This window comes from Ischnura elegans, chromosome 9, assembly GCF_921293095.1.
Source record: "Ischnura elegans chromosome 9, ioIscEleg1.1, whole genome shotgun sequence".
In the NCBI taxonomy this organism is placed as follows: Eukaryota; Metazoa; Arthropoda; class Insecta; order Odonata; family Coenagrionidae; genus Ischnura; species Ischnura elegans.
The window spans coordinates 32,563,414-32,589,839 of record NC_060254.1 but is presented as its reverse complement, the minus strand read 5'-3'; the positions used below and the strand labels follow the sequence as shown (position 1 = coordinate 32,589,839).

At 36.6% G+C, this 26,426-nt stretch overlaps 2 protein-coding genes across 2 annotated transcripts in view; one reads left to right on the top strand and one right to left on the bottom strand.

Moving 5' to 3' along the window:
* Nucleotides 1–1,203: 1,203 nt before the first annotated feature.
* LOC124165776 lies at nucleotides 1,204–7,136 on the bottom strand. Its single transcript, XM_046543269.1, has 7 exons — nucleotides 7,065–7,136; nucleotides 7,005–7,023; nucleotides 6,768–6,887; nucleotides 6,579–6,663; nucleotides 6,277–6,447; nucleotides 3,636–3,754; nucleotides 1,204–1,481 (listed from the first exon to the last, which is right to left on the bottom strand). The coding sequence occupies exons 3-7, from the start codon at nucleotides 6,867–6,869 to the stop codon at nucleotides 1,392–1,394; spliced, it is 567 nt and encodes a 188-aa protein (XP_046399225.1). The 5' UTR covers nucleotides 6,870–6,887; nucleotides 7,005–7,023; nucleotides 7,065–7,136; the 3' UTR covers nucleotides 1,204–1,391.
* Nucleotides 7,137–7,334: 198 nt separating this feature from the next.
* The window catches only part of LOC124165774 (nicalin), a 20,484-nt gene continuing 1,392 nt past the window's right edge, over nucleotides 7,335–26,426 (top strand). Inside the window, exons 1-13 of the mRNA XM_046543267.1 lie at nucleotides 7,335–7,427; nucleotides 7,517–7,752; nucleotides 7,895–8,118; nucleotides 12,357–12,510; nucleotides 14,752–14,846; nucleotides 16,496–16,579; nucleotides 17,369–17,578; nucleotides 17,666–17,788; nucleotides 19,180–19,332; nucleotides 21,271–21,432; nucleotides 22,247–22,368; nucleotides 22,579–22,677; nucleotides 26,047–26,125. Coding sequence (XP_046399223.1) covers nucleotides 7,581–7,752; nucleotides 7,895–8,118; nucleotides 12,357–12,510; nucleotides 14,752–14,846; nucleotides 16,496–16,579; nucleotides 17,369–17,578; nucleotides 17,666–17,788; nucleotides 19,180–19,332; nucleotides 21,271–21,432; nucleotides 22,247–22,368; nucleotides 22,579–22,677; nucleotides 26,047–26,125 — 1,677 coding nt within the window. The 5' untranslated portion in view covers nucleotides 7,335–7,427; nucleotides 7,517–7,580. The remainder of the gene's footprint in view (nucleotides 7,428–7,516; nucleotides 7,753–7,894; nucleotides 8,119–12,356; nucleotides 12,511–14,751; nucleotides 14,847–16,495; nucleotides 16,580–17,368; nucleotides 17,579–17,665; nucleotides 17,789–19,179; nucleotides 19,333–21,270; nucleotides 21,433–22,246; nucleotides 22,369–22,578; nucleotides 22,678–26,046; nucleotides 26,126–26,426) is intronic.

Below are 26,426 nucleotides of genomic sequence, written 5' to 3'. Positions count from 1 at the left end.
GTCAAAATGAAGTTTTGCCTGGAAATTTTTGGGTGGTATGTAGTTGCATGTTTAGTTGTTTTCTGAAGTTGATGCCTACATTCTTTTTATATCTGAATGTTACAATGGTGTTGATTAACTTCTATCAGAATATGGTATGGAGGGTTTAATTCATTGACTCCATAATCTAATCCAGTTACAATTGAATCATGATCAGCTTAAAATTCTATCCTAGTGCAGTTTTAAATTACACACATTGAAATACATTGTAAAGGTCGAGTATATAGCTTTTGGAACACATTCCTCGATTTCACCCACTCTTTATGACTAAGTACCAATTTAAAACACCTCATATTACTTTACATGCTTTCAAGTTTACTTGGATCCCTGATGCTCTCCAACACACTCTCCCTTTTCTACACATTCTGCATGAGGTCCCAGTAAGAATAGGGTGGTTTCCTATTATTTTTTTATTGCCTTAATCGAAAGATTATTACTCCTGGAGTACGTATTTCACGCTTTTAGATTTTTAAATGACAATACATATCTATTTTTCGCGATTAAATGAAAAGTGAAAATTTTCAAGCGCGCGAAAACGCGACACTCAAGTATGAATGCCGGGAAATATCTCCGTACGTCGTATTTCTGGTTCCCCCTCCCGCCCGGTGAGGTGACCTTGAGGCGAGGCTTAGCGCTGATACGTCGCAGGCTGCCAGCGGGTAGCTGAGTGCCTTGCTGAATGGTAGCGCTTGGCTTAAAAAAGGTTTATTGATACCTTATCAAACGAAGAAAACTTTCCGACCTTAGCCAGTTTTAGTAGGTGATTATTAAGACATGTTTCCCTGAGCTCTGTGCCTCATGCATGCATTGGTAACCTCAGACGATGTATAACTCCTATCCTCTCGTGTAGAAACTAGGTCCCTGTGACGTCATGCGGAGTGGAATCGCATGGGCGCCAATCCGGTCTTTTTCAAATGAGGATAAATTGACCCTTGCCATTCGTCTAAACCGGTATTTCAAAAACCAAATAATTTGTGTATTATGAATACACTAATGGTGGGTAACGAATCGCAAACAATGCCTTTCGTTTTCTTTGATGAAGGAAACTACCCTATTGCATGATATATTCAAAAAGTGGAGATCTTCACCAGTAATTCTAGTGGTATAAATGGCCATCTACAGAACGCAAAGTTTGAAGAAGATTATTACATTTGTACATGCAGAATTGGTGTAAGTTGTTTTATTTTTGCAAAATATAAATTAAAAAAGTGCACATGTTATAAAAATTAGATCAAAGTAGAATAATTTACATTTAACATAATACATAACTACTTCAATAATATATAACATTAAAATTAATCCATCACGAGAACGTTAACAATGATGTCCATCCAATTTGTAGAAAGAGGGGCTTAGTCCACTGGTTTCTTGATTTGCCTGGCAATTTCACAGTTTGTTATCATACTTTCCCATACCACAAAGGACTGTGAAAGAGAGTTGATCTGAATCTAAATTAAGGAGGTAACTTGCCAAAGTCGTATTTATAAGAATTAGTTCATCAGGGTCACTTCTTCCTGAGAATTTATTTCACACATACAGCCTGCATTTTTTAAACAGTCATGAGAAACATAAATTTTTAAGTTTCATTATAAAAGGATCTTAAATGGTCTTCCCTCGGCGCCTTGACTATTCAGCCCAGACAGATTCGTGTCCATCGGGCTGAATGTGTTGAGATTAACTTTATAAATAATCATTTGTAAAGTAAGTTATGTATTAATGTCACCCCAATTTACATGCAACTTTTTTGCACAAAAAATCCCACAAAAACTCTATCTTACTATAAAATTCAATAACTTCGGAGCATTTCTCATTGAATGATTGACTAATTAACATACTGAATATACCTTACGTTAAATGCTCCATTCTGGGACCTGTTCCCCATTGTCCTTGCAAAAAGGCAAAACGGTTGAGCTAGGGATGTTGATAAGAAAATCCATTGATTGCAATTACGTGAAAGGCAATTTTTTAGTACCTTAATTATCATCAGCAATTGATCATTGTATGAAAAATATATTTACCAGACTTCCTATGAAAGTGTCATGGTTTATGGTACTTTGAAAACAATAGTTTCATTATGAACAAAATTTTTCAAATCACTTTAACAGAACTGGCTGCTGACAGCTCTAGAAATACTATTTTGAAAGATAAATTGCTTGACTAAGATGAATTCACATTACATATAGGTCTCCAGTTCCAAGGACAAAAAAATCAAGGGATTCAAAATATTTTAGTCCTCACACAGATGAATATTTTAATTAATATATCCTTAAATATTTTTTTTTAACTTATATCTTTGAAAACATATGCATCATATGAATTCAGCATTTTCAGGTTCTGTCCGCATAAGTTGACAAAGATTTATAGCAGTTTCACCACCAGGATACTGTTGTGAACCTTAGTCAACATACACGTACTAAGCCTGAACATGCGGAATTCATCCATTCAACGCTTCGGACACCTGCAAACGAACATATGCATTATGCACAAGGGGGGACCCAAAAGTATCGGGAATTTCGCAATAACTTTTTTATTAATCAATATTTTCCCACCAAATTTTTATCACCTTCAAAGTAATCCTCCTTGACTGCAACACATTTCTCTAATCGTCTCTTCGACTGTTCAAAACAATTTTTTAATTCACTTAAATCAATTTTCTTTAAGCCTTTTAGCGATTTTTGTTTTGCCTCATCTACAGTCCCAAAACATTTTTTTTCATTTCCCTTTTCAGTCTAGGAAATAAAAAGAGTCACAGGTGGAAATTTCTGGTGAATAGGGGGGGGTGAACAATTGGCGTCATGCCGTTTTTTGTCAAAAACCGCTTGGACAGTGCGGTGTGGGCGGGTGCGTTGTCGTGGTGGAAGAGCCAATCACCTGTGTGCCAAAGATCCACCCTTTTCTTCCGAGATTTTCCCTTAACCTCTACAAAATATCTTCAAAGTTCGTCAATGATTCGGCAACAATCTTCTTGAACAAGGGAGTGGATTTTTCGCAACATTTTCGTCCGTTCTTGGTGTTGACAGGTGCCCTGAATGAGGATGGTCATCAATCAACATCTGTCCATTCTTGAAACATGAAAGCCAGTCGTAGACACGTGTTTTACTCAGAATACAATCACCATTAGCAGTTTTTAAGCATCACTAGAGTTTCTGCATGAGTTTTCCCCACCAAAAATCAAAACTTCACAGCCGCTCGTTGCTCCCAGCAGTCAGCCATTACACGTTTTTGCTAAATCAGAAAATGTTGGTTAACCAAAAAAATCCCATAGACAAGCGGATGCACTCAGAGCAACCAGGATTCGCACACTGACTCAGGAAATATCATAGCTTAGAACCCTTTACGGTAAAAACCGATCCCTCACTCAGCCGACCCCCCACCGCGCTATTCCCGTTACTTTTGGGTCCTCCCTCCTATGTGCAATTTTTATGCATTACATCTTCCATTCAATGGATGAAAAAGCAATAACAACCTTTAACTACATGCATGAAACAATTCTAAAACACCAATTTTAAAATTTAAAATAATTTCACACCATCATCTGCTAAATAAATTTGCATGTCTCCATTACTAGGAGTGGAATAGGGCTCAGAAAAGGATACAATTCCATTGTATTGTTCAATCATGTCGTAAGTCTCTTTGGTCACATTTTCAAACTTAGTTTTATTTTCCAATTCAACCACAATCAATTTGTCCACCTTACTTTGCAAAGCAGGAATATCTGAAATTGTAAAACAACCAGATGCTTAGATTGGACACTTTCACAGATACTTCAATATTTTGGAAACAAAACAAAAGAGTAGAGTGAAATTGAACACTATGTAAAATAATTCACACTATTTTTAGGATCACAGCTAACTATTTTCCAAAAATATTCACAAGGGATATGAATATAAAAATATGTTCTTCAATTAATTTAACAGAAAATACATCTGAATTATCTCCAAAATGTCTTGATACAGCAAGAACAAAGGCTCTGTCTAGTCAAAGAACTTGTTAAGGCTTTCTACAGCATAAGTGGGACCAACGAGGGTTACCATAAAATTTTTCTCCCTTTAAATAATTTGCATGTAACATTCCTTTCTTAATACAGAGTGGGTTAAAGTTCTTTAATTATATTCCAAATTTACATAGGCACTACTTTAAGACCCAATTATGACATTTTTCTCTTTCCCGTATTCAAAAGAATCACTATTCTGTCCCAGTCCCATAAACAGTGCAGGAGTAACAGCAATATTTTTATTTGCAGCTGGTTTGCTGGATAGTCAATTCCCCAGGGTGACGCCATGCAATTTTTGGGGTTCCATATTCACTCTAAAAGGGCAGTTTTATGCCAAAAAGCTTCAAGAAGAGAAACTATTTTTTTCTAGCAATTACTTTTTCAATGTTGGGTACAAATAAATGATTTTAAAAATCATCATCTAATAACAGCTCTTGGAAATTTTTTATGAGCCACTGACATTTTATTTTTATAATGATCTGCTAATCATGAAAAGGCTTTAGAAAGCTTTACTACCTATTGACGCCCATTGTCTCCACTGATCTTACAATACAGATTATATCACAGAATATAGCCTGGTCTACAATAGGAAATAAGTCATAAGGAAGCCAAAATGCTAATCCACAGAGGACCTTAGCCATAAGACAAATGCAATGAGAAAAATAGTCAAGTTCATCCTAATCACTTTTGCATTAAGTCTAGCCAATCAGAGTGCATTTTTAGCACAGGTAGTACCAATGCAGCATCAATCCAAACTGGAATTGGATGGTAGCAAATTCAATTGACCACAGCCGCACCTCCAAAAAATTAAAAATAAGGAAAAGATAACACATCTATGACATAAACCCTTAGATGCACGCTAAGCGGGGATTTTGCCGCATTTTTCAAAAATTCGAAATAGCGCATTTACTGTGAATGGATCACTTGTGGTACACTTTGTTATCCTATTTCTGTACTTTTCCCTCCACGAAGAACATATATTTGCATCAATGTGACTACCAAATATTGCGTTAGAATCTTACAAAGTGAGAACGACGTAACTTCGAGTGATTTGCCGCTAGATGGCGTTCACACGATACTAAGGAACTACTGATAAACTGTCGTTACCGTGGAAACTTGGAAGCATAATCCTTTTTGCAATATATACTATGCAAATATGTTGTCTCGTATTTATTATATTTTTTGTAGGCATTTGCATTATCATTTCTTTACTATTATTATTTGTATAATTTATGTCAACCTCAAACCACATGTCGTAATTTTAAAATTTCGTCTTCATACTCAAATATGCATTACATTTATGTAAAAATGCGTTACATACACTTAACTAGTGACCGAAAAATAAGTGATGCACGTTTACTATAATGTATTATGCAGTGGAGTTTTTCAAGAAATTTGCATATAATTATGTGATATTTTTGTTTATAAATGAATGGGAAAAATATTTTAAGTGCTTTTATTTATTAGAAGTTACCCAAATACGTTAAAATACTCTCAAATTTGAATTTATACTTGGGAAAATCAAAAATGTAAAAGTGCGGCAAAAAAGCCGCCAGCGTGCACTGGCGCTAAACTTGCAGGCACGTGCACCTAAGGGTTAATATACAAATAACAGAGAGAATATTAAGTTTAGGCTCTACAGAGTGAAATATTACATACAATAATAATGAATTTAGTTGCCTGTTCCTGACTAGCACCTAAGAATAAAGGAAAAATATCAAACTTCTGAGAAGGTAACACTGGCAACATTTGTGTCAAGTTGCTCATTGAGGATAATAACCTTGGAAAATTAGGTGCAGAGCTAAACAGCATGTAAAATAAGTGGATTGAGAGTTTGGAAAAATATATTCTGAAAAATTAACAAGCAAACAAGCTCCTCTCCTGCCCACACCATAAAACAGCTTGAGTCGGAGTTAGGAGAATTGGGTAAATTAAGCGTAGGTGTGCATAGCATATTACATCATTTGCTTAAGTTTATTGTGCATGCATTCCATTGATTAATCACAGTGAGAGAACTTTTACGTGGGAAAATGATCCCTATCCACTCAATGGCATGCAATGCTTACCAAACATTCACGTAAATACAATTCACGATAGTAGCAGGTCAAATGCTGAATAGATTTGATCATTTGACATAGGATCGTTCTTTTTAGGTACCCTACACTTTTATCATAGCTTCCCAAAATTCAAATTAGCACAACCAGCAATCAGCTTATTGAAAGTACACTTTCGGAAATACTTACTTTTGATATGTTCACTGTCCAACACTGATTTCAACTGCTGCAATTGCTGAAAATACTTCACATTTTGTACAAGTTCCGGCTCCATGCTCAAAATGACATCAAGTTTTGATTTTGTACTCATAGGAATATCATCACCATAGCTGGGGTCCATGAATTTTTCTAATTCATTTACTGAGGTAATTTAGACGCAAAAATAGAATAGATGTATTAAAACTCACTATAACATATACAACCGATCAATGTTGCCACAAATTTTAAATGACCATTAACTTGCTAACAAGAACCCAAAACTATTGACTTACATCTTTTAAGAACTGCAGTTACCTGCTCCCTCCCAGACAATGCATTGGCTATTTGGGAATTAATTACCAAGAGTGAATCCATAACCTGAAATACCAAACGTCATGTTTACCTTCCAATCACCAGAATTTCGGAAATAGCAATTCAAGATTGACGAATATAATCTGAAAGCAGTTAACTGTAATGCTTACCGATGTTTTCGCATCATTTTTCTGAGAATTTCCAATAACACGACTTTCTAAGGCTTTAATTCGGCTTTCTAAAAGATCGAGGGGATCCACCATATCCTTCATCTTTCTTCCTTTGTAGAGCTTAAGCCCAGAGAACGAAATCCAGTACAAGCAATTTTAATATCTTTCAAGCTTCGATATGTAATATATAACAGCTTTCAACTTTAATTAAGAAGTGATTCTTCCTCCTGCTATTACCTATTGCAAGGGTGACGGCACGAATATTACAATAGTAATGGAGTCCCCTTGGGTGACGGCTTGAGAAAGTATACAAATTGATACAAATTCTGATAGCCGATCAGCTGTCCAAAAGTTTGGGAGTACCACAAGCTGTGGTAGAAAATTATTAATAGATGGGAATTCATATGGTAAAATGTTCAATTAAATATTTGATTACCTAATTTTATCCGTAATTTAGATTTTTCATTCTGTTTAATTAGTTTTTATAGCCTGAAACGTCAAAATTTTTACGTTGTAAAATATTGTACATTGGCGATACTGCTCATCCTATTGGTTATACTTCTTGTAAACACATGTATGCTTCAAATTCTTAAGGCTAGATGGAGATACCTGTAATTCGATATTCAGATGTTGGTATTAAGTTACCCTGCCGCTGTTCTGGTAATGTAATTTAATTACAAACTTATTGCTGACTTGTTATAACTGTAACATTCTCCTTTTTCTGACTTCTTTTCTTTGTAAAATTATAGTGTTGCTAAAATTAGCCGTACAGTATCCTAGATTTCGGGAATATCCAGTTTCCCGAGCAGCAAGATGTGGTTTGAAGCTGATGAGTTTGCAGAAATATTTAAAGGATATTTCCCTTACTACTTAATTATTGCCTTACCAATATTCATTATAATATCACCGGTAAACCCTGTAGCAGCTGCTCATGAATTTCCGTCGTACAGAATGCAACACTTCGATCTCCATGGAGTTCCGCATGGTTGGTGCCCCATATAATATCGTTTTGTTCTTCTAGTGAACCTTTTTTATGCTGCCTCCATTATATTCTCACACTTTTTATTTGGTCGTGAATTCTCTATCAGGGAATCGGTTTTAATACATTTTGTCGTATATTTACACAGGGTGCCGAAGTGCCCCAGTTAGCCTGGAAGCTCGCCCATTGCAGAGCTGGGGGTCATCTGCTCCATCTTCACAGCGGCATTGCCTTGTAGCACCCTTAGCATCTGTCTCTCCCCAACTGTTGAGGGATGCCCTCGGAGCAAGTGGATCTGGCTTGGCCCCAAGAGCAGGGGCACTACTACTGATGCTTCCACCCAAAGGTAGCCTCACGGCTGAGGATAAACAAGTAAGTTATCTTACCCTGGATTAATGAAATTTGAATTTGAACACCTATAATTCATCGCTTAAAAGCCGGTTATATGATAGAGTTGTTATGAAGTCCATCTTCGTGGATGCATGCCAGTCTTTAGTTCTTATTTAAAAATGAAAGTTGTGGGAACTGTCCCAAATTTAATCATCTGTGCACTATACCACAAGCCGCCTCAGTAGCAGCGTGGGACAGGTGTTAGACACCTTGCAATAAAAAAAGGAATATGCATGTACCAAGTTTAGCCCAGCATTTGTTCTATATTCTCAGGGATTTTTTATTAGTCCTTTATTGTTCAAGGGGAAAACGAATTTTATATCTATCCCTTCTGCAAAATAATATTTCTCGTAATTTATCGTTTCGGTCAGACGTGGGTATATAGTGATGTTATAATATCATGATCTGCTAATAGCTCTGAAAGATATCAATTATTAATTGCTCGAGCACTATAAGCCTAACTTGTACTCTCTGAGTCTCAAGTGACTTGCAATTAAAATCAATGTAACGCTTTCTCCATGCCCAAAGCAGCTTTAGATGAGTTTTGCAGCTTTCCTTTGAATCTTATTAAGTTCCTGCATTAAGTTTTTCTGTGCCCGCTGCACCCTGCTAATTAAAAGTGTGGCCTAGCAAGTGCTCTCTCGCATACTCTCTCCTCTGAAAACCTTCCCACACACTGCTCGATGGATCCTGGTTTCTTCAGGGCCCTGCCACTAATATTTCTTGTTTATGTCGCCCATGACAGGTTCAAAGTTATCATAACTCCCAGATATTTCACATCACATATCACCTTGCACTCATGAACATTGCGTAAAGTCTGAATGATCACTACTGTCGCAATTGGTGATAGTGTCATCAGCAAATGAGCATAGTATATGTACTGGCTATTTGAGGAAGAGGTCATTTATGTATGTAATGAACAAAAGAGAGCAATAAATCTTCCTTGTGGGACACCTTATGTCAGTTTAACTACATCGAAGCTAATTCCATCAGGAATTACTATTTACTTATAATTACTTGGAAAGCCGTGTATCCAGCTTACTACTTTTTGTTTAACCGGCATGAATTGTGTGGTTACGGCTTATCAAATGTTCAGTGCAATTCCATCATACAGTTCTCTGCTGGTACAGCGTTAGCCTTTTCCTCTGTGGTATAAGTGTGTATTGTTGAATATTTTGAAGAATGTCACTGAACCAGCCATACATATCAAAGAACAGCAAACCCTTAGAGTTGGATGGGAGGGCCTTTTCTTCAGTGTGGTCGATAAGGAGTTTGCTGCTCATCGAGTAAGGGAATTTGACAAACAAAGTGATTTTTTATTGAGTGCCTCTGAGGGAGCATGAATTCCTTGTGGAGTTAAGTTATGAATAGAGATGTGCGAATAGTATCTGCGAATACTTGAATACCTCGAATACTAGAAAGTATTCGATATTCGAGGTCTCGAATAATTATGCTAAAGGTACCCTCTCGAATACTTTGAATTTCGCGCCTTACACTGTCGTTGGTAGTTGACTCGGAAAATTGTAAAGAACTCTAGTCGTTTGGTATCAATTTACACAAGAACAATAAAAACGTGTTTCACGCCCTCCCCCCTTTTCTCACCCACTGGCCTTTTTCTGGCTACCTACTTCGAAGTTCCCCATTTCAGAGGTCAACTGCTGCATGAGTACCGTGGGATAGTTACATTAGCGCATTTCCCATGATCCGCTATCCCCCTCCATTCAGCACTAGCCCCCCTCTGAGGCTTTACTCTTCTCCGAAATAAAAAAAAGGTCCCAGCTCGCGCAGGGATCATATAACAAAGACCTTTGAAAAAAATATCTAGCTACACGAGAACAATAGAAATGTGTTTTGCGCCCCCCTTTTCTCACCCACTGACCTTTTTAAGCCTGCATGCCTCAAAGTTCCCAGTTTCTGCTGCATGTATCGCCTATTAGCCCAAAAGGTGTCTAACTATGACTTTCGGCAATTGATATTACACCTTTATTGGATTGAAATACATATTAGTAATGTGCGCGTTATTTAAAAAAGAATAAGATCAAACGCGACGTATTTCTGACTTTATTTAAGCATTTTACACGAGGAAATAAATGTCAAAATACGACGGAGACTTAGCATTCTGGCGAGACTCGATATGAGCAGCAGAGCTTCTCGGAAGTTGATGCAGTATTTTTTTCCGAAAACGTATATCAAGTTACAATTTATGAGTTGTGCTATAAATCTCTATTGTTACAGTCACAGACAAAGGTATATTTTCTCAGGATATTTGGTTACTCCCTGATAGCAACTCGAATTCATCTTCTTATCTCGTGAGAACTTCCAAAGATGGACTGAAAATAATTGAAGATATTCGGAGGAGAAGCGCGTGTATTTTGAAAAACGCCTCAGATTGTCCACTAGCACTTGACAGCAGGAGTGGGGGTAAAGTGAGCTACCTGTTGAAAATAAGAAGCTGGATGAAGCCGAGTATCTGAATGGCATGCCGCTGAAATGGCGTTTGGTAGATAAGAATGTATACATCAGACAGAAATCCATCGTAGCTGTGTAAATGCCGAGACGGCATGCAATCATTTTTCGCGAGGTGGTGTCCCCTTAGAATATTTGAAAGAGATGTTAGTTGAATCAACTATATGCCCAATTGTTTCCATAAAATTAAAATATTCCATTAATCAGCTAAATTCCTGTTCGAATCCTTTAAAGGAAATCAAAATGACTCCCCAAAATCTTGTGTTTCCTGCTGCATAGGCAACCGAGTCAAACATTCCCGCATTCATCGTTTAGTATTCGAGGTATTCGAATATTCGAGCAATGATTTAATATTCTAATTCGATATTCGAGTTCGAGAAATCTGCTATTTGACCCATCTCTAATTATGAAGTACAGTGGAACCTCGTTAAAGCGAGTACGGGCTATAGCGACACCCCCGCTATTACGAGAGATAGCCGATGCACCGTCAATTGGCCCTATAATAAGCGTGTTAAAGAATTCGTTTTTACGAGACCCTTTCGGTGTTGGCTCTCGCCATAGCGAGGGTTTTACCGCCGGAAGACTTTCATGGAGTCTCCTTAACCTCTGTAATTGCTAGCGAACTGTTAGAAATGAAGTTAATGGAGTGCTCAGTCTCAAATTTGTGGTAAACTGTCGTTCGATAAATGTAATGATGACGAAACAATGCTTTGCATGATTTAATTCAGTGCGGCGCTTATAAATTGTTTGAATAGTTAGTCGTTATTTGAGTGAGGAAATTTAGTGATGCAAAAAAACATCGCCTTTCGTCTGGATTTATGCTTACGTTTATCGGATAGATGTTTATCTGTCGCCACACCACTCCTGTTCCTGTATATCTGTTCGCAACAGGTATATTGGCTATTATTTGCTCCACCTCCGGTAGAGCGACAATTCGCTATAGCGAGTGTTTATTAGTGCACCGTGGGGTGTCGTTATATCGAGGTTTCACTGTATTCTGTAGCTTTCATTTCCACCAAAATGTGCATATTGCTCAGTAGTGGGACATGTCGGAATAAAATCAGAAAGTGGTTTTGAACCACGATCGGGAGGATATTTCAAAGTATTTAATTTGACATAGCTAGTGGGTGCAACAAAATGGTTAATCAATTGTATTCTGACGTGTCCCACCCAGGAATACACACAAAAATGCCTTCTGCAGAGGAACTGACAGCAACAGAATACTTTGTATCTCAACTCCATGAGGAATCCACGCTAGCTCGGAAGGCAAAACTCCAGCACACCCCATCATAAATATCACTTTGCTGCTCAAATTTCCTTCCTCAATGAGCTACCCACTCATTTTCAACCACACCAAAGGAAAGGCCTTTCCTCCCAGCTCAGAGGGCTTGTTGTTCTTCAATGCAGAGGAATGGTTCAGCAGCATTGCCAATTCAGAGTGAATTTGAAACTTAGAAAATTTTCGGCTCCTCTGTGGTAAGATTTTTGTGTGTGATATTCATGAATTCATATAAATTGCTGGTTGCATAAGTCAGCTATCAATCTTCACCACACTTTTGGATAATTTGGAGAGCCATTCAGTTAGGCTGCCAAGATACACCACTTTAAGGTATTAATGACAGCAACACTGCAGTTCCAGCCAGTCTCCGTGATATGTCTCTCCTATTATAATATATATTTTAAGAATTATATTGTATTGAGATTTGTATCATCAATTTGCCTTTTCATTATTATTTAAATGTTCTACTTTACAGAAAATTTTAGAAACTGAAGAGAGTCTTCTGTCAGGCCAAGGTGCAATTTCAATTCCTGTGTATTTTGCATATCATAGTCCTCAATTAGTCTCCATAATAGAGGACATATCATCTAGCTTCCTTGTGGACAGTCGGCCGCGATCAGCATTACAAGGTATTAATATTATTATCAATATCAATAAAATCAACTAGGTATAAAGATATTAATAAAGTTTCCTACTTATCAATTGTTACTACATTTATAGATTATTCTTCTTTGAAATCTCATTCAATTTTTTTCTGGGAATTTTCGTAACTTTTGTAATTAAGTATTCTGACATAATATAATGATGTAACATCATTTTGTGAAAGCCCACTCTAAATCATCGCTTGATTAGCCCCACCCCCAATTTCTGCAGCTTTTTAAATTCCAGCCATGCAAATTTTTTCATTTGTTGTCTTAATTATTTTTTCTCTTAAGTTGGTAATTTCAGCACCGAGAACATGCTGTGACAGGCTCATACTTTTGTGCTTTTTTCATACACCTCCCAATATTTGTGATTTAAGGCTAAAGGTGATTGCCCCGTTAAATGATTTTCCTAATTTGAGTGATGAGTACGATACTATTGACAAGAAACCTTTGCTAATATATAACAGGCCCTGCATTTTTTCTGCCTAGCTTATCTAAATTGACATAAATTGAGAAATTTAAGTTTTAACATGTTGTAATTAATTGAATACATACATGTAATATTTTTGGAAGAAAGCAGTGCCTACAAAAGAATTGTAGCCAAGTTACTAGTCTAATGCGACTTTTAAAACCAATAACTAAGCAGGGGTAAAGTTATAAATCGAATAGTAATAATGATAAAAGCACGACCCGTCGTAGGGCATTACCAGCGGCGAGTTGTGAGAACTAGAATGACTCATCCCATCAGCGAGAAAAAGGGGGGGGCCTGCAAAAGCACGGGAGGGTAGGGGCCATGGTGGGGATGGAGAGTGTTTGAGAACTCTGCCTTATTAGCAGCAAGGCATTGGAGAGGATACAAACGGAAGCAAGGGAGGAGTGTGTAAGATCATGAAATTTTGTGAAGTGTTTTTTCCTTGGCAGAAATGTGCGAGCTAAGTGATTTGTGTAGTTTGAGTTATTGTAAGTCTGTATCCTCTTGTTCGGGTCTCATACTAATAACACAGGCCTGTATTTTTACGTTTCTATGGTGTTTTTCAAGTTCTGTTGATGGAGTACCATATATTGTGACCATATATCATGTACTGAATCCGAAAAATGTCTTAGAGGGAACTAGAATGACTCATCCCATGTCCAATGTCATCCATGACCAATCAGCGCACAGGAGCCAAGAGAGTTCTGACCAATCAGCGCACAAGAGGAGATCGACCAGTGCTATATAAGACGGCAAAAAATTAAAACTTCTCACCTTCGACCTGAAGACGGAAGCAGGATGGCTTCCGAAACTGTAGTCAACCATAAACGACAGACGCGGCTGGAGAACCCGGAAATTAGCAGTCATCCTATCCATTCCTACTCCCCATTCCACTTCCATTTTTAATTTTTCATGGGAATCTACTTTTATGCTTTAAATGCATAAAACTCGTTAAAAAGACACTGTGTTTGGTGTCATTTTATTTTGAATTTTGTGCATGATACGAATATTTCAATCCAATCAGGATACCTCATCATTCGCCAAAAGTCATGGTTAGACACTTTTGAGCCCAAAAGGTGACTCATTTTTATGGCCTCGAGAAACTGGGAGCTTTTAAGAATGTTGGCTGAAAAAGGTCAGTTGGCAAGAAAGGGGGAGAGGTGTAACACGTTCCTATTGTTCTTTTGTAACGTGATGTTTTATTTCAAATGATTTATGGTCTTCGCAACATGGACCCTGAGCAAGCAATGATCTTGGGTGCCAAAGGCTTGTTGGGGAGCTACAGAGGGGAGGGAAACGTTGGGTTGGACTGAGGACTGATGGGTGGGTGATAGTGGATTTTGGGAAATGTGGGACATAGTTACTATTCTACGGCACTGAGATTCTCCCGATGGTAGTTCCATCTCTTGGTGAAGATTCACACTATGTGCCTGTCGTGTTTAGCCTTAAATCCCTAAAAATATGTATTTTATTCGCCAATTTTTAAAATTTCCTAATACATATTATGAATTACTTATACCTCTAACAATATTCATCTCAGAACTAAAATATTAAAATTTTTAATTCACTAGAATCTATGAAGAATATGGCCTGGAGAATGTTGTCCTGAAATATGTTAGGCATGTTGCTTTCCGATGATTTTGACTTTTGATTTATTACACTACTTAATTTTAAATATTTTTAGTATGTACTCATTTTTGCTATGCTTGTTTTTATCTAAATGTCAATTATAATTTTTTTTTTCTTATTTCTAGCTCTTATGAACTCAGTGTCTGCCAATGGCTATCAAGTGTCAGTCAGTTCTGGACAAGCTGCACCTATGAGTAATGTGTTTGTTGCCAACATTCAGGTAAGTCTTTAAATTGCTGAATATTTTTATTTTTCCAGTACAATGTATACATTTAGTAGACAGTCATGATGGAATTATCAAAAATTTGTTTTTCCCTCAGAATTTTCATTGGTTTCATTACATTTGACTGGTAAAAGTTGCCACTACTTTTTTGAAATTATTTTTATTAACTGTAAATTGCATCTGTTACATGAAATGATTGATAGATACTGTTCTTCAGTAATTAACTATGTGTTCCCAGCTATCGATTATAAATATTCCACAGTATTTTTCATTTTCAAAGGAATAAGAATCCATTAATCTATCCAATTAGTGATGTGCAAGTGACGTTACCCATGTATATATATCCCAGATTGCATTGTAATACACTTTAAATTGATGAAAATTTTAAGCTCAAAATAGTGGCACTACAGCACCCCTATTTCTGCCATCATGGATTTATCATTCCAGGCATGGGAGAATTTTCATCACCTGAAGTTTAAGAATTGCTTTATTCTGAGATAATTGTATTAATTATCACCCATTGCAAATATCTAGGCGTGGAAATTTTTCATCTGTGAAAAGAATTAAAATCTTAGTTTTTAAACCTCATATGCTACCTATCAACGAAACACTTGGCTATCACTAAGTCTAAATTTTCTTGTGACAAATAAATGGATTACCTTGTATATTTGGGAAGTCTTTGTTTGAGTAATTGCTTGCTTGAACCAGGTTCAGGTGTGTTTGTTTTGCTCCATCTTTAAATTGCTATCATCTGTTTCACTTAATATTCATCTCATTTAGGTATGTTTTTACTTGCTATCTGTTGTATTCCTGTGGAGAATATCCCATCACTTCCTTTTCACTATCATTGTAGGGAACAGTAAACCAACTCTTTTATTGTTTTTGGAACTGAAAGTTTTTGAGAGTGGAATGAATATCTCATCGTTCCACCAAGTAACGCCTAAATCTGTTGATTTTATTAGCTTTTGATGTTTTTATGAATGGGAGTGAATTTATGTGCATCACAAACCTTACCAGAAACACTCATTCCAAGTCAAATCCTATATTTTTACCAATAAAAACCCACCAGCTGGAATTTACATGAAACTTGCTACGGACAGTGCAAAGGACAGTACGAAACTTGCTTCAGTTTGGCATATATAGAGATCATGTGAAATTTTTGCCTCCAAGTGTCAATATTTTGTCAAATAATGGCAGTTGAAATTGCAGCAGCATTGAAATTTATCCATGACTGATAATTTGGCTAAGACATATGTATTATCCCTACTTTGCCATAACTTGCAACATGCATGTTTTTATTTCATCCATAATATATTTCCTATGGATTGAAAAGCCATGATTGATTTGTGTGGAGCTAAGAAGTCTAAAATGATCCCATGAATATCAGTAAATATTTCCTAGTGAAAATAAGATTTATAAAAAAATCCCACACATTTCATTTTTGTGTGAATACAAAGAGAGAGACCATGTGATTACAGTATAATAGTTTTGTTTAAAATAATCATCTAAGTATGAGCAAAGATCCTCAGAGAAAAAGAATTGTTTTTTGTGAATCCTCCATTTCTATTAATTTCAATGTAAAGGCAATTGCTGAGAAATTCATATTTTTTTCTGTTTCCTAAAAATTATTTTTTCTCTTTCTTCAGGGAAAGTTGCCTGGATATGGACTTGAGGAAAAATTGCCTACCATTGCAATTGTTGCCCATTATGATAGCTTTGGAGTTGCTCCAGTATGTCTCATCTTTATTTTTTCTAACTACTCTATATTTATTGAATTGCCATGCTATTCTTGTAACTTTGAAATGCCAGTTGTTTTAATAGTTTTTCTCTTCTTTAAAGTTTGTTTTGTTCTTAGGAACTTCTAACGGGAAATTTATATTTGTGAAAAGTGTAAAAATGATCTCTTAATTTTTTTCTCTTCAGCGCCTCTTCATATTATATTTTTGTATTATCAATAAATTTATTCTATAGTTGAAATCATAATTGATCATTAAGGGCATATCACTTTGCAATTTGTTCAAACAATATGAAAAAGTTTTCACCCGAACACATTTTATTGAATAATGTACTATTACCTCGTGTTGCTTAAAATACTTTAAAGTAGTGTGCATCTTAGTATGTAGTCACCATTTTCTTCCCCAAAATCGCCATGAGAAAATTTATATTTTGTTAGTGGGACTACATTCAAACCCAAGTAATTTGAGTGACTAATTATGTAACAGCAGCATTACCATTATGGTATGAATTGCAGTGTGGTAGAAATAATTATTTACTAATCTGTCATGTTAAGTTTACGATCATGACAATTCTTTTGGAACCAGTCCTTTCTTTTTTTTAAAGTTATTTCTACCATTTGTTTCAATCTTTTTTCCTGTATTTGTTTTGAAACACACCTTTGTGGTGGAAGTTCTTTAAATATATTATGTTAAAAATTATTTTGTAGTTAATCCATATCTTATGCTCTCATTAGTACAGTATCTCTTATGCTTGCATTAGTACAGTGAAGTCATTTTTTGCAGGAATTGTCATTTGGAGCAGACTCTAATGCTTCTGGAGTGAGTCTTCTTCTGGAGCTTGCTAGGCTCTTCTCTCATCTTTATTCACAACCTCGCTCTCATCCTCATGTCAACCTCCTCTTCCTTTTGTCCAGTGCTGGAAAATTCAATTTCCAAGGGAGTAAAAGATGGCTGGAAGATCATTTGGATGCATCGGACTCAACTTTGTTACAGGTATTACAGTAATTAAATTGACCATATTCTTCATGGATGAAAAAATTATGGAGGTATACATCTATCTCTCCAATGTTTAAATTTTAGGATTCAATGTTTGTACTCTGCTTGGATTCTCTTGGCTCCATGTCCTCAAACCAAAACCACACCCTGTACATGCATGTATCAAAGCCGCCAAAGGAAGGCTCTCCAGCGTCTCAATTCTTTCAGGTATGTTGTAAATAGCCCTTTTCTTTTTATTTACTGGTCCCTGTTGTAAGTTTTCTTTCTAATGCCTTTGATTCCCTTGTGCAATAGTATTTTGTCTCTTCTTATTGTTCATGGGTACTAGTATGGAATAGAATGTGAAAGTAAAACTTATATACAGCCAACCTCCATGCAGCAAAATTTTAAGGAAACCTTCGTATTTTGAAGCCATAGCCCTGATTCTGTATCCTTCCAATGGAGAATGTATGTAAAGAAAACCTCTTGTAACAAGTTTTTCTATTTTTGAAAATGTCCTTACAACAAAGTCTGCACTTGGGCCCAAATCAGAAAATTGCATCAACGTAGGGAGTTTTTTTGTGAAAGAAATAGTATTTTGTGATAATATTTTCCATCGATATTGACATAATATGCAGGAAGTAGGACTGAGGACAGAGGGTACTGTGCCGCAACCACTCCACTCAGAGCTTTACTTTCTGCAGTAACTTTATAGTGGTGTGTTATTCAGTATTAATTTGGGATACAGAAAATTTTCAACTCCTGGATGATAAGGTTTTCTATCTGGGACTGTGCCAAAGGCCAAGGGTATGAAGACCTTATTGTGGCTGGATTATCAAATCACGGTTTAATGGGGGAATTGACTTCAGCTGGGCAGAAGTGTGGGTATGAACAACGTGTGAGATGAGTGATCGCCGAGCTTATAAAATGCGAGAAAAAATGTTCTTAACACCAATTTCCCTGAGATGTGAAACTTTTAGGCTACGAAATTGAAGTGATCGTGATTACCCATCACAATGTTAAGATTTGTCGAAGTGGAGATGAAAAAAAATTTCTAGCCTTGGCCACATTATGATGATATGTATTAACTAAAGGGAGAACCATACTTGTTTTTCTGTGTTTTATGCAGGGAATAAGGAAAGCTTGTGGCAAAGTTATGGTTGAAAATGTTGCCATACTGATTTCAATTTTCCTGTTGGGCAGTACCCTTTATTGCAATGGGCCATGGGTGAACTAATAGACTTTGTAACTATAAAGATGGAATTACTCTGAGGGATTGGCTATGTAGTTTCTGAAACAATAAAATACTGGTAACTCCAGTTTGAGATTCTCTTACATAATTTTCATTGTATGTATGATTGGGAATGGGGGAGTAGTTCACTAATTCTTATCAATTGGTGATACATATAAAGGTTCTTCAATGGGAGGTTCTGCTGTAAATGGAATTCATTTAGTGCACCAGCTGAGGCATGTAGGAGGAATCGTCTTCTCATATTCACATTGAGCATTTTTGTAGACTGGCCATGATAACTTTGGTCATTCATTTAGAAAGTATATTTGCATAAAATAAAATGTTTTCTTATGTTTAATTTTGACTAGAACATTATAATTTTTCCCAGGTCCTCAAGAGTGTTTCCCAGAAAACATATCCTGGAAGCATGAATGTGGAGTTGATTCATAAAAAGATTAATTTGGCTGAAGAATCTCTTGCATGGGAGCATGAACGTCATTCTATCAGAAGATTGCCTGCTTTCACGCTGTCAAATTTCCAGGTACATGTGTTTCTTTGATAAGCTTGAACCTAAATGTCCCTAATGCATAGCATTTCAACTGGTGCATAATATAATTGTGAAACCCTTGATCAAAAGATAGATTCAAATGATAGATTATTTTTTTCCTATTTGGGTACCTCGACAATGTTCACTTTAAAGTGGAGAATCTACAAAGTACGAGGGTTGCCCAGGAAGTAATGCACCACCTTTTTTTTCTCAGCCGACAACAATGGTGCGAATGTGAAACTTTGTGTATGCATTATCTGAAGTTCCATGGGTGCGCTTACCAAATTTTTTGCTTTTCCGACTGATACATTAGCTGCAGGACTGTTTCAAAGGGGCATCTGTTGGTGATGTGCATTACAAGCAGCATGCCGTAATTGGATTTCTCACTGAGGAGAAAAAAATTGTAAGGGATATTCACAAACGTTTGTGCAAAGTCAATGGAGCATCTGATGTCAACAGGGGTACAGTTAGTCACTGGGTTCAGAGAACGAGGATATCAGAAGGCAGTATCAGAAGGTGGTGCTCCAAGATTTGCAGCAGTCAGGGAGACCATCCACGGCTGTCGCACCTGACATGTTGCAGTGAGCTGATGTTGTCGTTGCCATGCCATTGATGCTAAGAGGCGGTACCATTAATTCAGAAGCATATGTAAACACAGTAAAAAACCTTGAGAATCGCTTCCAGTGACGTAGGCACCATATCAACCGAAGAGATGTTTTGATTCAACATGATAACTCTCAGCCCCACACAAGTTCAAGGACTGCTGAACACATGGCAAAACAGGGTTTGACAGTGTTACCCCATCCACCATACAGCCCTGCCCTGGCTCCCTAGGACTTCCGCTTGCTTGGGCCACAACAGGATGCCATTAAAGGAAGACATTTTTAGGACGAGGAGGATGTGATTCACTCAGTGTAGAAATGGCTGCATGGTCAGAACAAGAATTGGTACCAACAGGACTTACACACCTTTGCTTCACATTGGATGACAGCCATATAAAGGGACGGAGATTACGTGTAAAAATAGGGTGTGTATTTGAAACGTCATTCTGTCGTATGTGTAATTCTCGTAATGTCCAACTAATAAATGTCTAAGAAAAAAATATGGTGCATCACTTTCTGGGCACCCCCATGTATATGTCCTGTTGGTGAAGTGAGTTCAGTTTAGTTGAAAATTTTTAAAGTAAAACTCTATTTTGCTCAGTTAGGAGGACCAAATGCAGGCCATGTGTAAAATCAAATTAAGGAAAATCACGAGTTGGTGAAGGGGTAAGTTAGATGCACCTACTGAGGCACAGGTATCACTGTGCAAAATCAGAAAAAAAATTGAAATAAATGTGTGTAATATCAAAGTTTTACTATTGTGCATTTTCAAAGTTAGGTACTAAAAACATATTTTACCTTGGTTAATATGGAACACTAGTTTGAAAGTATTTTTAAGACTTAGGAATGCATACCTTGTGCTATAACAGTGGCATCATTACAAGTTTGGTTGAACTCGCAGGATTTTTTACGGATCAGGAAAGCTCATCCATGACATACAATAGGAGAATATGGATGGCAAATCAAAAGAACTGCCAAGCTGTCAGCTTTCGGGGGGCTAACGTCTATTTGATTATTTGTCCCATCACATACTTGAATGGTTAAATGCATCTTATAAACACGGCTTAACTTACTTTTTTTAATCTATGTAAGGACAGTTCTTACATAGAAAGAATGGCAACATGTATCATTTCTAAGAAATTGACCTGTGATATGTAAGTAACCGAACATAATTCCTATTGTTAACTAAAATATCCCAGTATGTGTCACTAAATAATCAGAAAAATTTTATTCTCTGGCCACACCAAAAATTCCTCCGGGCATTAAATTTTCTTCCCTCAAGTGATAATGTCATTTGAATTAGTTACTATTTGTTTCTTTTAACTTCCAGAGTCACAAAGACCCTAAAAGGACCACTATTTTAGACTCAAAGGAGTGGATGGGAAGCAAGAATGGAGACACACTCCTACGGAATGCACGGGTGATAACTGAAGCTCTGACTCTGGTGATGTACAACTTGTCTACAGACCATCAAATTTTTTCAAACTCTTTGGTAAGGCTATATTATTTGCAAGTTAATTCATGGCATTAGAAGAAGTTGGATAGGGAATATTCATGAAGCGTCCCCCTCCAATTTTGTTCTAATTTAATAGGATAGTATGTATTTATAAACTTTTCTTGGGTTTTTATGTGGGTAAGAAAATCTAAGAGTGCCAACATTTCATGTTTTGTTTTGTCATCCATTCTCAAGGCTACTGATTAAAAATATGAAGTGACCGTTGAAGCTCGGCATCAGGAGGGGTGGGATTGGTCGAGTGAAAGAAAAAAGTTTATTTCTATTTGCCAGGAAAGTGTTAAATCATGCATGGTAGGATTGTAGTGTATCAGAAAAATGAACAAGTGCATAATTTTCCATACCCAAAAGGAATAGAAGCCGAGTAATTTGTCTTTGAAGTTCTGGGCCCTCTTACCAAATTTTGGTCAGAGGGCCCAGACAAGAAATTTTGCAATAGTTCATTTTTCATAGTACAGTACCATCCCACTAAATTTGAAGAAAATGGGAAGGGGCATTTTGTGAATGTTCTGTTTGAGTTTTGATCATGATTCCTTGTGACTTGGGGAATGTTTGCTCAAAAGCTTAGTCCTTAAAATATTTTTAATCTTTCTGTGCATGTATTTAATGAGATTCAGTTTATTTCCTGTCCATCTAATTCCAAAAATATCAGGAATTAAGAAAAATTATTTTCGTTTAAGAAATCATATTTGCACACTTGTGTATTTTTTGAGAAAATTGTGATAGAACAAGAAGAAAATATGGTATTTCCAAGGTTTGGTGTGATATATAAATAAAACTGAATTTTTTGTAGGGGGTGGAACCATCATCTCTTGAAGCCTGGGTGGACTACTTATCCTCTCAACCTAGATCAGCACAGCTTCTGGCAAACAAGCAAAATCCTCTTATCCTTACTCTTCAAGACGCTATGGCCAGGTAATCAAAGCATTCATGGGGAACTGGGTTATGGTTTTGGTTAGCTTAAAATTGTTGAGAAAATGAAAGTTGAATTTTAAATGATACATGTGGTATTTGTGCACTCTTTAATAATCCATTACAAATTAGAGACTACATTTTGTTTTTTAAATAATTTTTATCTTGTAGAATGTGTGTTGAATTTCAAAAGACTTTATGTTTTATTTACAGGTATACAAAAGAAGTCAAAGTTACATACTTATCACCTGATAAAAGGGATCCAGAATTTGTATTTTATGACATATCCAAAGTCATAGTTAATGTATACAGGTAAATATTACCATTTGGTTTTGTGTTGATATTTGGTCTAATGAAGTGATATCCTAAAAAAGGTGAAAAGTGGGCAAAATGATCACAGAGAAGTAAAGAAATTTGCTTTGTAATGCATCATAAAATATTATTTGTATGAGCTCTAAGAAGGGGAGAATTAGTGATGGGTCCACAGTCACCATTGAAAAGGTGTTCTTGTTCTCATGAGTAGATTTGAAATCATGACATAACAGTTACAAATACTTTTTTATGCTACTTTCCCTTCCATCTACTCCACCACCCTCCCTACTCACCTTCCAATGGTAATACGACCTTCCTACCCCAACCAATGCTCTTCCAACTCATTTCCAATGCTCTCCTCCCCTTTACCATTCTCCCCTTCCAACCCACTTACTATCACCTGGCCTTCCTTAGCACTCCCCTCCCCATGAACCTATGTGCATTTCTTTGATGTCCAACACCGATTATAACTTCAGCAATGTGTTGCTGTTAAGATATAACCCTCAACTGTATGGAGAAGGAAGTAAATGGTTACAGAGGCTCTCCCGGTGATTAAATTCATTATTGCTTTTCAAGTTGATGCTGCGTCGACTCATCTTTGGTGGACAACAGAACATCAACGGGCACATTCCAGCTTCGGGTTCAATTTTGAATGGGAGCTGGAATGTGCCCGAAACTTGTCTACCAAAAATGTTTCGACGCAGCATCAACCAGAAAAACAATTATCAAGGAAATATATTATTTTGAATAGGTCCACCTATCCCATCTTGCATTCTCTTATCATTGCTTGAGTTAAAATATTTTCTATTGAAATTGAGTCATGGAGTGTGTAAGTTCTGTCTCAACCCAGGCAACTTTCGTGAGTGGGGTCCCAGCAACCCTTTCTAGGGATGTTTACAAGTTGAGAACATTCTAAAGAAGTGTTTCCAGTTGAGAATCAGTGGTTGGTCACTACTGTGAATAAGGTACTCCATTCCTGCAAACCAATGCAGTTAACTAATATATACCAGTGGCATGGTCTTAAACATTACAACCATTGGAGTTGATTATGGAAAATCTCTATGTCCATGATCACTTATACTTGCAATACCTAGAGGTCTGTGAAATTCGCGGGATGCGATATCGGGAAATGATGCGAAATCGGTAAATAAAAACCAAATTTCGTGTTTTTTTGCAATTCTAGGTGAATTAGCAAAAAAATCACATCTAATGAGTCATGATCTATTAAAGCCTAAGCCTTCAATGTTTAACGCTTCCGACATTCATGTGCTCTTTCTCATTACGATTCCAAGGTCAATTGGCTTGTTTAGTCTCGCACATAACGCATCCGCATAATATTGTGCTCTGTAGTGATTTCTTCGACAGGATTTGCCGATAAATATTTCACAGCCTCACTCTTTGATTCCCATGTATCAATCCTGAAATATTTAGAATTAGGTGCTTTCCCACCTGAAGAATTAGATATTATGAATTAAAAATGTGTTGAAAGAAATTAAACGCAGCCGCGGAAGAATGGAAATACAAGCTCACGAGCCCGGCACGCGTCAATGCCGAGCAGTTATTCCGGTGACTCAATGTGACACGGTAAACCGCGTATTGGATAACTTGTTGCAGGAAAAACATGATGGTCTAACTTAACAATTTTGTAGACTTAAAGACGGCTGCTGGCTGGGAATGGAAGGTCACTTTCAGACAAGACGTCTTTCCACCAGCCTCCGTTCACGGCACACAGCATGGTGAGTGAGTTGTCTCGTCTGAAAGCAGCCTGAATTTCACGCCTTTGTGCCATGAACGGTGGCTGGTGAAAAGTTATATCATCAAAAAGTGGCCTCAATGGAAAGGAATTTTAAAATGCTGAAAACCTAGTGTTACCATTTATACCAGCGCGAATGAATTCGGCTCAGAAGGATTTTATGTGAAAGACGTAGTATTATGTACTGGGTAAATTTTGGGATAAAAGACTTGTATCTGAAAGACATGACACCTTGTTAAAGCACATCAACTGCAATACACATAAATGTGCAAAAAAAGGGGGACCCGCAAAACGCCAGCTATCATTAGAACAGACAGGTACTCAGTCAAAGAAAGTGAAGGAGGCGAAAGAGGAGTTTGCTGTCCCTACTACAGAAGCATTTATAAATCCTGGAATTAGTGTAAAGAAACCTGATAATCCAAAAATTCGGGAAAGGTTCTCAAAGTACATGCATGAAGGGTACGGGAATTTACCGTCTGCCGATTGTATTCGCTAAGAATACATTCTGATTGTAAGGAAAAAGAAGCAGAAAGGCTTAAATATTGTGTTATTGGTCTAAATTAAAACAATGATACTGAAAATATATTTCAGTATTATTTGGTCAATTTTTGCTCTAGTCTTTTTCACAAAGACAATCAAATGAAGTGCTAACAGTGCACATTTTCTTGCTCGCTCTATAATATTAATGCTTGAATCATTGATATATGTACATTGAACCATTTCCTTCATTTGGTTTTATCATAAATTTGGTACGGTTGAAATCGTATTTAATGTTATGTAAAATGCAAATTCAAAAGCATAAGCGATTGTGAAATGTGCACCAAAAAATAATAAAACACCTAGAAATGTGCAAAAATTTTAACATTATAATAACACTGCTAAGATTTCAATAACACCGAAATCGCATAGTTTTAAAACGAATTTTGGCAAAAAATGAAACCACTTTCACAGATCTCTAGCAATACCTCTTTTTTCGACGTATATGGTTGATATTTTCACTGTCATTTCTAATGTGTCATTTCACCAAAAACTACAAGAATTGATAAGTAAACAGTAAAGGACTATCTCATGCGTATTTGAAGCCAGTGATGAAATGCATTTGTGAAAAGAAGAATGAGTGGAAGTCTTAATGAAGTAATAAGGAAGCATGCAGGCCTGTATTCTAAGGAGACACATGTATGAGGATACCCAGTAGCATATTTAAGTATTCAAGGAAATACTCTGATAAATTTGCCATTTTGCAATGTACTGAATCAGGTGACATGAACTACCCGTATTTTCAGAGCATCCTACAATTCCTATCACCCAGTGACAGCACAATAAATTTTTGGCATGGCTTGTTTTGCTTAAATGTTTTCTTTTTTTTTTTTTTTTGGAGCATCACTTGCGTCTGTGTGATGTTCCTTGAACTTACAACTTGATATTAAGTTGAACTGAGGCTGCCAACTCTGATTTATAATCATTTCAATGGTTCAACATCCTTATACCTTTCAATACACAGTGTGCTAAATGTATTTTAATTGTTAAATCCTTATGCGGGTAAGTGTATTCATGGCTTTATTTTCAAGTCATTTGAGTTTCATGTACTCTTTTCTTATTTTATGTCTTTATTTCAGTGTTAAACCTGCCGTTTTTGACCTGTTTCTTACAATTGCCATTCTTGGATACCTTGCAGCTGTTTATGCTCTCATTCAGGTGAGTTCTGTTACCTGTTATTGTTAGATAAGGAATGATGGTATAGTTTATTCTTTATGTGCATTCTTATGTTGTCACTTTTGACATTGCAACTGTTTTGAAATCTTGTAGTGTCAACGGACATTTATGTGGGTGTTTTTTTATTATATCCTCCAGGGTAAACAATTATTAATTGGCTTCAGAAGCTTTAGCAGTGAAAGTCAGACCACAGCCATCTCCAATATAATCTCAATTCACAAAATAATTTCAAGTTTCTAAGTGCTGTTTGTACAAAGCTTTTAATACATCCAAAAATTAATGC